Source organism: Gadus morhua, chromosome 15 (assembly GCF_902167405.1).
Source record: "Gadus morhua chromosome 15, gadMor3.0, whole genome shotgun sequence".
NCBI lineage: Eukaryota > Metazoa > Chordata > Actinopteri > Gadiformes > Gadidae > Gadus > Gadus morhua.
The window spans coordinates 4,174,272-4,186,665 of NC_044062.1; the positions used below are offsets into that span (position 1 = coordinate 4,174,272).

The following is a 12,394-nucleotide window of genomic DNA, read 5'->3' on the forward strand; positions in this document are numbered from 1 at the left end:
AATTAGCAAAAATTACAAACACAGCGATGAGTCACATGTTCTCAAGTTCTCGTTGAAACGACACATTTTACCCGACCGACATACTCACTCACTGACTCATCGTGCTTTCATTTCGAGTGGATCTAAATTTGGAAAGAGTGACGGATGGGGGGGCTGCCCCGTCTCAGTCTGATTAAAAACTGGATCCCCGAAAACAAGGGGCGCCCTTTGTGAGCTGCCAAATGAAACTCCCACAGCGCCCCCTCCTTCCCCGCGCCCCGAGTCTCCTAATGCACCGACTAGTGAAGGCCGTTTGGGGAAGGGTGGTGTTGCGGGGTGACGTCATGTGGGTCCCAGTCCAGCAAAGGGCCTAATTTACATACACTGGCTGATCGAAAGAGAGGCGACGAGAAAGAGATGACAGAATGGGACGGAGTCGGGCTTTAAAAAAATGTGTGCGGAGAAAGGCTGAGACCATTTCGTCAACGTATATAAAGGGTTAGACAAAAATGAGCCAAGAAATACTTCTTGCAATAATTGGTCGATATGGAACAAAAAACTCAAAACAACAATTAATTATATTCATGCAGTATTTATATTGTGTGCTAATGTGTAGGCAATATAGTTAAATATATAGTTTTTAATCGCTCAAGATAAATGTAGGACAATGTTAAAAAAACAACATTATTTCAGGACGTCCCGCAAAATATGAATAAATTCGAGGTACTGGAATCCGTGACAAATCTGGGTAAACGTATGCGGTATTGTGTACTGTATCCAAGTTATATTTTACATCGAACTTGCTCTGTTTGGTTCCCATATTGAAATGAATCATCCATTCAACAGAAAAATCACAATATAAATGCATATTGTATTCACACATTTAGGGTTTACGCATAGTTTAAATTAAAATTACAACTGAACACCCCTCTAGTAAGGAAAATGGTATGCTCCAACCAGAGCGCTTCCACAGTACGTTGGTGGAAAAAAAGTCAACACGCGATTTTGGACGCATCTCCACAAGTGTCTGTGTTGAGGCTGGGGTCGAGCTGAATAATGTGCATCAACAGGTGTTTAGGGAGTTCAATTTTCCACTCGTATACTCTGAAGGTGAGTAGGTTGACTACTCTTTTCATCATATCGCATGTGACGCTTGTTGCACACAAACCATACATAGCCTACCTAATACACATTGGAAGAAATGCGTTACCGAGAAGGTTTAGATATGTTTATGTTTAGTTATGTGTGTTTGGATCTGAGGGGCATGGATTTATCAACTAATAATATGAGTCGCTGAACACAGTGAGTAGTTATTCTAAAGTTAAGTAACCAACTAATTGTAGCCTGTGTTGTTGGTTGAACCTTGAGTTTTGAAATATATTTGCAAATTGTGTGACGGTTTTTACTTGGACATGGGTCTACACAGACATTTACTTTACCGATATGTGCCCCCATATTGTTGAAGTTATTTTTGCATTTTTATTTTATCTACCCAGTCGGGTCTCTTTGATTCGTTGGCATGTGTTTCCCAGGGTTAATTGTTTGTGCTATAAATTGCTCAATGACAAAGTTGGTCCCTCGCACGGCATGTCATGAGAGATTAGAGCGGTTTTAAGGGTTGCAGATGGCTGTGCTGGGCGATGCAGGGTCCGCACTGGTGAGCATCAAGTGGGACATCTGCAGTCGTCAGTTGGGGCTCACTGATGCACGACTGTGGGTCATGACGGTTCGGATCGATTCATAAACACAACTGAATTTATGATTTAGTTTGGACATTGGTAGCCTACGTGCGCCTAAACAGGTCGAACATGGATATCTAAGTGATCATGTTGTGATTAATATACTTGGAATTCCATGTCCCATTTTATGAGTAATTTAGGTCCAAGGGGATAACATGTTCCCAATGCAAATGTAAAATATCTTGCTGACCGTAGATCTATCAGTTTACTTGTTCTGATAGTGTTTTGGCATTCCTCACACAAAATATTAAAAAGGATTTGATTTGAGCTTCCTACGACTCTTACCCATAAACATGTAAAAATATCAAGAACTAAAATTTAAAGTGCTTGATTTGATGCTAATGACTTGGCTTCAAATGCATCTGGGCTCCATTTCCAACATCTCAATATTTGTTGTTGGTACAAAGTATAAAGCACTCCCTCGCTGTGATTAGAAAAAGTACAATTACATCACACATATTAGGCTTACATCATGCTACGTATAGGCCTACATATATCAGGGTGTATACTATACACGCACAGATAACAGTTGGGTTTAGCTGTGAAAGCTGTTGAAGGCTACTGGATTTTCAGGTTGGTTAGCCTAGATGGGCAGGTGTGAGTGATGCTGTGTTTGAACATGTTCCTTGAACTTGGTGAGCAAGTGTTTCTCCTGCAAGCAAATAATATCTCCTGCTCCCATACCGTTCCTTTTGTTTACCTTAGCCTACCCAAGATGTATGTTGGGCTGCCTTGCTTGTAGGTTATGAAGATTAACATGGGATATCTGCATTTGTGAAGATCTTGTGATTTTTTTTTTGTCTGTATGCGAGCTGTCAACTGATGTTTCAGCATCTACGTAGTTGTGTTAAATTAAGACTGGTGTGTGTGTGTGACTGTAAGGGGGTATGTGCACCTTTGATGCACAACAAGGCTTCAATAACATGGATAATTAGGGATCAGGGTGTTATTGGTGAACACTGAACACATCGTGTTTCTTTGATGTGGATTATGTATGTAGCCAAGATGGATTACCTTGGTCTTTTTGTCAAGTTGTTGTGCGGCGCGGGATTCAGACTGGGATTAGAATCATGGAGATGCACTCATTCATCAGATTACCGGTAATTGATTCTGAGAAGTTAATCAGATGATAGAGGTCAAGATAGTAACACAACTTCCCACCCAGTGTCGTCCAAATGTTGTCGAGGAACAAATCATCTCTTAAGTAAAGAAGATTACTTCAGACAGACATCGTTGTTTGCTTTTCATAGTTTTTTTCCTCTGAACTCTAAATCTCAGTGCAGTCGTGTAACAGTGGAAGTATTAAAACTCGGTTTTTAAAACAGCATAACTTGTCTGTTTAGTTGAACCGTATAACCTTTTAAGAGGAGGAGTATATTTAGACCGATGGGGATTAATGATTGTCTCCCATCTTTCCATTTAGTTCTAAGTTATGGCCTATTAAGGTGCCGACACATTTTTTAATTTGATGTGAAAGATTCAAGTGAATACATGACCTGTCACTCAACCGTAGGTTAATCAGCAGACGTTGGGCCCTTGAGGCATAATAGTTTTCAGTAGGGATGCACTGATATTTCCTGGACTGATATTCATTATCTGATTCCAATGGCTCATATAGCGATGCATTCCTTGCTTCATACACCAGATCAAGATTTCTGATGAAATACACAACGCTTCCTTTTAGAAATCCCGGTCAGGTTTCCTCAATCCCCCCCCCCTAATGATTGCTCTTTCACTTCTGTAGATCAACCATGGAAGATGAGCTACCGCCTGAATAGAGTCGTGGGGAGATAAAAAAACAAACCAAACAAGCAGCCTTTTCCCGGAGAAAAAGAAGGGTCTAGTAGCAGTTTGACTGACGTCGACCTGCGTTCTTCCGACTCCACCCCCCCCTCACCCCGCCACTGGACGCCATGTCGGTCTTGGCCAAGCCGGAGAGGACCATTTGCGTCCTCCTCCCCAACAAAGAGCAGCTGGACGTCCCCATGGGGGTAGGTGTGGCTATGAATCACCCCTGTGTCTTCTCTATCACGTGGTGCCCTGATAAGGGACATGCCGTTTGTTCTTAGAACATCCTAGGGAGGGATTGTCTTCCTCCAAAACAAAGGAGGATTTCACAAACATTATCGCAAACCACCATCTTGGTTTATTCTCCCCCCCCCTCATTATAATAAGAATAATAACAACAACTGGTTATTCAAGAACTATTGGTCAATAAGTACCAAGATGACGGGTTTGAACGCCTTTTATGGAACTTCAGAGTGCCTGACTGAAACCCTCCCTATCGTTCTCTGCATCGCTGGTTGGTGAGTGCATGTTGACTCACACTCTGCTCTGCCCCTTCACCTCCGTCCAGCTGAAGTCCACCGGCCTGGACGTCTTCAATCACGTGGCTGCGCTGCTGGGGATCAAAGAGCTGCACTTCTTCGGGCTCACCGTGGTCAAAGGTAAGTCAGGCCGTGTGGTGTAACGGGCGACCCCTGTTACATCTGTGACCCGGAAACGTATCGGATCTTGTGATCCTGAGAAGAGCACAAGACCGCCGCATGAGGTAGGACCGGCCTCGGTCCATCAGATGGATAACGTCTTCACGTCTTCATACGTGTGACTGGTGATGGCTGATGAGTTTGCGCATCACAAATCATGGTTTAGTGTTGTTGTGGCCCTTTGTCATTTGGTGTCTGTTGACACACTGGGGAAAAAATGGGGATTTGCCTTCTTTCACTGGCACAAACACCACAACAAAAGTCCCAACACACCCACCGCGCCCCTTCGATCTTCATAAAGGAGCCCTAATCCCCTTTAAAAAAAAATTCTCTCATTCCTTTTATACCCCACCTTCTGTATGTATTTTTTTGTAATGGTTGGATTGCATTGCTCACCGCACAACACAAGGGGCCTTTTGTTTTTCTGGTGTTTGGCCAGGGAGCACTTAGGCTCTGGATGCTCGCAATATTAACTTCATTAAGGCAGGAATGCACTCCTGGCATTCCTGCTCTTCAGTGGAGGGAGGGAGGGAGGGAGGGAGGGAGGGCGGGAGGGCGGGAGGGCGGGAGGGTTGGATGGACTGGTGGGGAGGGGGGTACTCGTCTGAAAGAGAAATGAGGAGGAGGGGTTGAGGAGGAGGAGGGGGAGGATGAGGGGGCGGTGGGGGGAGGAGGCGGTGGGGGGATGCAACTCAGCAAGACAAGAGGAGTGTTGCTCACAGGGGGGGGGGGGGGCTGAATAGGGGTGCGGGTGAGTCACAGCGTTGGGGGGGGGGGTGGAGGAGGGAGTAGGGAGATACGGTGAGAGGAATTGCCCCTCTTGTGAGGCAATCTGGGGAACGTTATTTGTCAAATAGTTTTAACATCTGAAAGGGGAGAGAGGAGGAGGGTTGCGACATGGTAGACAACATATCTGTGGCATTGTACCAAGGCCACGCAGGTTCTGGGGCTAGCAAGAGATCAGTGTTGGGATGTCCGTCACAGTAATGAATGTGTTATCGTGTCCCAACTGAGGCAGAAAGTGACGTAAACCGTACCTCAACCTATGTTGGATTGATGTAGAAAGAAAGAACCCCCTTTGTCATTGATAACCACTGCTGATGAATACAAGTTGGCCATGAATCAACAATCAAAGGAGGCAAAACGTGTCGGAAAGCGGAACGGTTAGCCGTCAACATAGCCGCCACGCCTGGGGGAAGCCTCACTCACTAACGATGCAACAGGGTTTTTCTGCCTCTTCTTCTTCCACTTAATTGCGGCTATTGTTTGGAAAACCTTCCGCTTGGTCGCACTGTTCTTTTGTTTTGTCCGCTGACTGTGCTCTTGTCTCCGTTTGTTCTTCCCAGACAATGAGCACATCTTCCTGGACATGGAGGAAAAACTGACAAAATACTTCCCTAAAGAATCCAAGCCGGATTCACCCAAGGTACAGTTATTGACTAAAAGAAAACGGGCACCATCAGATGGCATATGTAGCCACGACATAGTGACCTTTTCATGTTGCCCATGCCCCCCATTGACCCCCTCATGTCCCTGTATATTGTCCACGCGCCCCCATACTGGCCTACTTACCCTTCCCCACTCAGACATACTGGTTCTTTAGCATGACAAAAAGAGATCCCTGCCTGGTGTTTATTGAGTGCGTTTGTCGTCGTAGGGGCTACCGAAGAGGCCGCTCCCCCTGGTGCTCTTCCTCAAGGTGCAGTACTACGTGGAAAACGGCCGGCTCATCTGGTACGTTCCTGCACATGTCCCGACCATGACTCGCTCCCCTGAACGGGAGCCAACTCTCTCTGTGACTTTCTTCGCTCTGCCTGGCATGCCTCGTAGCGTGCCGCGACACGCATCAATCCAATTACCGGTGTCATATGTTGCCTTACTATTGTCTCTTTTGCTCCCTCCACCACCACCACCACCAACACCACCTGTTAACGCCACCACCACCTGCAACACCACCACCACCTGCAACACCACCTCCACCTCCACCACCTCCACCACCACCACCACCACCCCAACCACCTCCACCACCACCACCACCACCACCCCCCCAACCACCTCCACCACCACCCCCCCAACCACCTCCACCACCACCACCACCACCAACACCACCTGTTAACGCCACCACCACCTGCAACACCACCACCACCTGCAACACCACCTCCACCTCCACCACCTCCACCACCACCACCACCACCCCAACCACCTCCACCTCCACCACCTCCACCACCACCACCACAACCACCACCTCCTGCAACACCACCACCACCACCAACACCACCACCACCACCACCACTACCTCCACCACCACAACCACCACCTCCTGCAACACCACCACCACCACCAACACCACCACCACCACCACCACTACCTCCACCACCACAACCACCACCACCTCAACACCCACCACCAACACCACCACCACCAACACCTCCACCTCCACCACCAACACTACCACCACCACCTCAACAACCACCACCACTACCTCCACCACCACCACCTCCACCTCCATCTCCACCACCACCTCAACACCCACCACCACCATCTCCACCTCAACACCAACCACCACGACCTCCTCCACCACCTTCTGCGTGGCCCCAGTGAGCGTAAGGCCCGGCACCTCTACTACTCGGACCTGCGGGAGCGGGTGCTTCGCTCCGAGTGCCGGCAGCAGGAGGAGGTCTACTTCCAGCTGGCGGGCTACGCCCTGCAGGCCGACCTGGGGGACCACCCCCCTCTGGAGGAGGTGGAGCAGGGGGCCGGCCCCCGCTTCCAGCCCAAGGACTTCTTCCCTCCCTGGGTACGTTGTCCGCCGCGATGCGCCCGGCTGTCTCGGCTACGAGACAGTCCAATGAGGGGGGGGGGGGGTGTGTGTGTGTGTGTGTGTGTGTGTGTGTGTGTGTGTGTGTGTGTGTGTGTGTGTGTGTGTGTGTGTGTGTGTGTGTGTGTGTGTGTGTGTGTGTGTGTGAGATCATTGAGTTGAAGTGTTTGAATGAATTTGAAGCCAACTTGAACCATTATCATCATCACATTATGTTATTAATTATCATTAAATAACTCTTTCATCCACCCCTTTTTAAGATCCATTTGAATCAATAGTGACTTAAACCACACAATCCAAAGTGCTGCGCGATAACAACACAACAACAACAACAACAGCCATTCAAGAGACTGCAGCTTTTGACGTGTTTTTTCTCGGCGTCGGCGCGTCCAGATCGTGGCCAAGCGCGGGGTCCACTACCTGCTGTGCCACGGGCCCAAGGTGCACCGCGAGCTGTCGGGCATGTCGGCGCGGGACGCCATCTTGCTCTTCATCAAGGAGTCGTGCCTGCTGGAGGACGTTCCCGTCACCTACTACCGGCTGCAAAAGGTCAGAGGTCAACGCACGCCGGTGTCGTACCGAACGCGCCGCTCCTCCTCCTCCTCCTCCTCCTCTTCCTCCTCCTCCTCCTCCTCCTCCTCCTCCTCCTCCTCCTCCTCCTCCTCCTTCTTCTTCTCGCCGACTAAAAAGGGAGAGTTTCATCACGTCGGTGCTGATGAATGAGCACTTGTGGAAATGAATCACTTTTCATACCAGCTCCTTTTCCTCTCTCTATTTCCGAGTAAAAACACGCTGTGGGTCAACATTACCCATGTTGCGTTGATGGATCTGCCGCTTGTGAAACCGGCCCTCACTTCATGATTTTTAATACTATTTTGAAAGCAGCAGTGTTTTCTCTTACCTAACCGGTGAACTATGAGGGAGCTCAACTCTGACACGGCTTGTTATCTGACCTCTCAACCCCCCCCACCCCCCACCGCCTGAATTATTCTTCTCCCCAGGACAAGAAGGAGGACCGAGGAACGGCCCTACTGGGGTTGACTCTGCGAGGAATGCAGGTTTATCAGGTGTGTACGTCGGCCAGATGAAGTAGGGGCAGTGGTGGTGGTGGTGTGTGTGTGTGTGTGTGTGTGTGTGTGTGTGTGTGTGTGTGTGTGTGTGTGTGTGTGTGTGTGTCTTTGTGCGTCAACAACATACGTCAGCAGCAGAGTGCTGGGTTCCCTCAATAACCCCCTTAACCCCGTGGCCCTGCTTGTGAAGGATGTGTGTGAGCGAACCATGTCAGGAATGTGTGTGTGTGTGTGTGTGTGTGTGTGTGTGTGTGTGCGCGTGCGTGTATGTGTGTGTGCGTGTGCATGGGCACTCCATCCCTGTATCAGCAGGGGAGGAGGAGGTTTGGGGGGGCGGGGGGGGTGTTAGTGCAGGCTGCCATCTCTGTCATGTGTTTGATCCGTCCGGGGTGGACCAACTGCAGGGATTATGGGTCTGGTTGTGGGGCTGATTACGTAGCCAGCGGGCCGTGAGATATCTCAGAAGGACCCCGCCGCCCTCGCTCAGGGCACGGTCCAGATGGCCCCAGCAAACAAGAAACTAAAACTGGAAAGACGGAGGGATAATTTATATTTAATGAGTCGAATTTGTGTGTATGATATGTGAGGGTTGATCTTGACTGGTGACGGTCGGTCCAGTATGTTTGATTATTTTTCCTTGTTCTCCTCACGTAAAGGAGATGAACAACCTACGTCAGCTGCTGTACGACTTCCCCTGGTGCAACGTCGGGCGACTCACCTTCTTGGTAAACGTCTGAATACTTTAAATTCTGTTCAGCTGAAATCAGGCAAGATGTCTCGCTGGCTCATTCCACTGTGGGCCGAACATGGAGGCAATACGCCTTGTAGTGACCCAAATAAATAATTTACATCGGTTAATGCGGTAGTAAGCATTATGTAAGAACTCACTAAGGGTGAGTTAACTGTTTTACTTTCGGTCTAGTAATCAATGGTGTTCATGTTTACTAAGGTAATGGTGTTCATGTAAACTAAGGTATTATTTTATACATTGTTTAATATGGTTTACCAAGGACCAGCATTGGTAAATGAATACTAGACCATTAGCTAACTGTTAATCAACTATTGAGGTAACTGTTTGTTAATGTTTATGACTGCATTAACTATTGTTAATGTTAATTAATGGCCAATTATTGCACCCTTATTGTAAAGCCAAGCCCTGGTCTAGCCACCACTGTGCTAGTACATAGACACCAGTGTGTATAACCCACCCATCTGCGTCCGCTCGCTCCAGGGCAAGAGGTTTGAGATCCAGCCCGATGGCCTGCCGTCCGCCAGGAAGCTGGTGTACTACACGGGCTCTCCGTTCCGCTCGCGCCACCTCCTGCTGCACCTGAGCAGCTGCCACCGGCTCTACCTCAGCCTGCAGCCCGCCCTGAAGCACCTCCGCCAGCTGGAGGACACGGAAGGTGAGGTGGAGGAGGTGGAGGAGGTGGAGGAGGTGGAGGAGGTGGAGGAGGAGGAGGAGGAGGTGGTGGAGGAGGTGGAGGAGGTGGAGGAGGTGGAGGAGGTCTGAGGACCGTCTAGATCAGAAGATCACAGCCTTTAACCTAAGGTGTACTACTAGATTTTCGGCCTGATCTTTCATGGACCATCTCATGGACCGCACCTGCAGTCGCTAAGCAGAGTGCCAGTGCCCCATTTATACAAATAAGGTCAAATAATCGACGCAAGAGGCAAAAGTTTGCTTTTTAACTTAAAATATAGTTTCCCCTGCTTTCCAGGGTTAGGTTTAATAGTTTGCAGTTCAATTCTCGCATTCTTCTAGGAATTATTCGATATGTTTTTGGTCGTACAATAAAAACCGCAACGCCTCCGTCTCGGTCTCGTATCTCGCATCAAAGCGTCCCCTCTTCTCGTGTGTCCCCAGACCAGAAGCGCTACCGGGAGTCGTACATCAGCGACGACCTGGACACGGACCCCCAGGGCTGCTGCTGCTCGGAGGGCAGCCCCCGCCTCTCGCGCCAGTCCACCTGCAGCTCGGGCATCGAGGTGGACGCCCGGCACCACGGCAACGTCTCCATGGAGATGGCCTCCGTGGGGACCGCCGTCTCCGCCGAAGGGGGCTTGGGCGGCGGGCAGCGGCGGCGGGCGGAGAAGTGCTTCAGCTCCGCCGCCAGCCACGGCTCCTCCCACACCTCCGGGGTGGACGTGGGTGGAGTCAATGCCCCCGCGCAGGACGACGAGGATGACGAGGACTCGGGGGATGAGGTGGTGGAGTTCGACTCGGACGAGGTTCTGAAGGACGGTGAGTCGTGTGTTTGGGGGGGAGTGGCTTTGGAGGGAGGCCTGACGGGAGGAACTTCCTGTGGCTGATTTCTCCAGCTTTAAAGGACCCCTATTTAACCACCAGATGTTGGTGCCTTTAGCCAGTACAGCCCTGTGTCTTAGTGACGGCACATGTGGTAGGTTCCACCTAGATAAATGATGGATAGATAATGGTCGACGGATCCATCCATCCTACATCTAGGTGGACACTTGGATGTCACTGAGGCACACTAAGCACACGGACACCTGGTGGTAAATTAGGGGCCCTTCTAGTAGTGGTTTTATTAACACAGTTTTGGTTCATTTCCTTTCCCTTAGAGTTGAAGAGAAGCAGAACAGAAGAGACTCTGGTCGACGAGCACGTGGACATGTTTCACCTGGCTGATCTTCTCCAGGGCATATCGGTGGACTTTTCCCCCGTCAAAGACAACGACCCTCTCCGTATGGATCTCTCCTCTTCAGTTTCCCTTTTTAAATCGATGAATCGTTTCAAATACGTTCCTTCTATATACTTTTCCCTGCGGTGGAACCCTCGTCCGCTCCGCTGTAGTGAAGAGAATCAATCAGTCACGTTTCATGTATTTTCCTGAACATTAGCTAATTCCTGTACTCGTCGATTCCACAGAGGGTGAAGGATCTCCCTCCAACAACAACGACAACCACACGGTTCAGCTGCGCAACAACCTAGCAAAGGTCCGCTGTCTGTTATTCACATTCGCTCATCGCATCATTTCCTCCCACCCCCCCCGCCGCCCACTTCCTGTCTCACCACCCGCCCCCCCCGTCTGCCGTCTGCCGTCTGTTCCCCCAGGTGCTGCAGTCCAGGGCCCCCGTCTGCGTGGACCGCCAGAGCCAGAGTCTGGACGACGTGCGTCTGTTCCCGCCGCCGGCCCTGCTCCTCCCGGACTCCTCCCTCAGCTACACCTTCGGGCTGCCGGCCCCCCAGGACAACAAACCCAAGGGCCCGTCCTCGGCGGACCCCCGCGGGTGCTACCCCCCGGGGTACTACCCCCCCGGGTACTACCCCCCGGGGCACTGCCCGGCCAAGCCCTCCTTCTACGGGCGCCGGGCGCCCAACTGCCTCTCCCTGGACCGGCTGGGGGAGGAGCAGCTGCTGGAGTTTATACTTTAGACGGACGGACGGACGGACGGACGGACGGACGGAGGCAGGGATGTGTGTGCGTGTGACGTTGTTGTTGTTGTTGTTGTTGTTGTTGTTTTTTTATCCATGTCTTCCACCTCGGAGGCGACGCACCATTGTGACGTCTTCCTGGCATGATGGTGACGGTGTGTGTGTGTGTGTGTGTGTGTGTGTGTGTGTGTGTGTGTGTGTGTGTGTGTGTGTGTGTGTGTGTGTGTGTGTGTGTGTGTGTGTGTGTGTGTGTGTGTGTGTGTGTGTGCAATATTATTAGGGATGGGGTGGGGGGGGGGGATGTCTTCGAACTCTCTTCAGTTGTTGACAGATTAAGCACTGGGTTACGGAAAGGTACAGCATTTGAGTCGGCGACCGGAATATTTATTGCCTTTTTTTTTTTATTGTGTATATACTTGTAGTATATACTACTACACTATATAGTTTTTTACCATATTGCATCTTTTTAAAGTTACTCAGATATCTTGTGTAAAGCTTGCAGTCTGGAAAACTGAATTTCTGGTTTAAACCTGGTGTATAAGAATCTGTGGGAGTAGTAATCAATTGACTGTTTATATTGGATGTTAACCTTTTGTCTGGCCCCATTGTACACCAACCTTCATATCATTCAAATCATAGAATTTCATTTTATTTTTTTATGTATTTTAAAGAAAAGCATTTCATAAGGAACTCCATGTTTTTTGTATATGCCCTATACGTTCATCCAAAGGTTAATCATGCTGCGGTATCTCTTTTATTATCAGAACAACAGTATCTGTACAGCAATATTTCTACAACTGTGATTTTTATTGATCTGTTTTTGTATACCGGTATGTAACACTGAACAAAAGGCTTCTGCATTATTGAGTTACGATCATCAATAAATTGAAGTTATTGCCGAAAGG

At 49.3% G+C, this 12,394-nt stretch overlaps 1 protein-coding gene across 1 annotated transcript; it reads left to right on the forward strand.

The window, feature by feature from the left end:
- The first annotated feature begins 962 nt into the window (after window positions 1-962).
- zgc:172136 (FERM_F1_FRMD1 and FERM_C_FRMD1_FRMD6 domain-containing protein) lies at window positions 963-12,392 on the forward strand. The gene is made up of 14 exons (XM_030378561.1): window positions 963-1,089; window positions 3,463-3,709; window positions 4,075-4,165; window positions 5,551-5,630; window positions 5,862-5,938; window positions 6,803-7,001; window positions 7,416-7,571; window positions 8,024-8,089; window positions 8,749-8,817; window positions 9,324-9,498; window positions 9,960-10,337; window positions 10,676-10,798; window positions 10,983-11,050; window positions 11,169-12,392. Exons 2-14 carry the CDS (start codon window positions 3,632-3,634, stop codon window positions 11,487-11,489), a joined length of 1,881 nt encoding a protein of 626 aa, XP_030234421.1. The 5' UTR covers window positions 963-1,089; window positions 3,463-3,631; the 3' UTR covers window positions 11,490-12,392.
- Window positions 12,393-12,394: the final 2 nt, after the last annotated feature.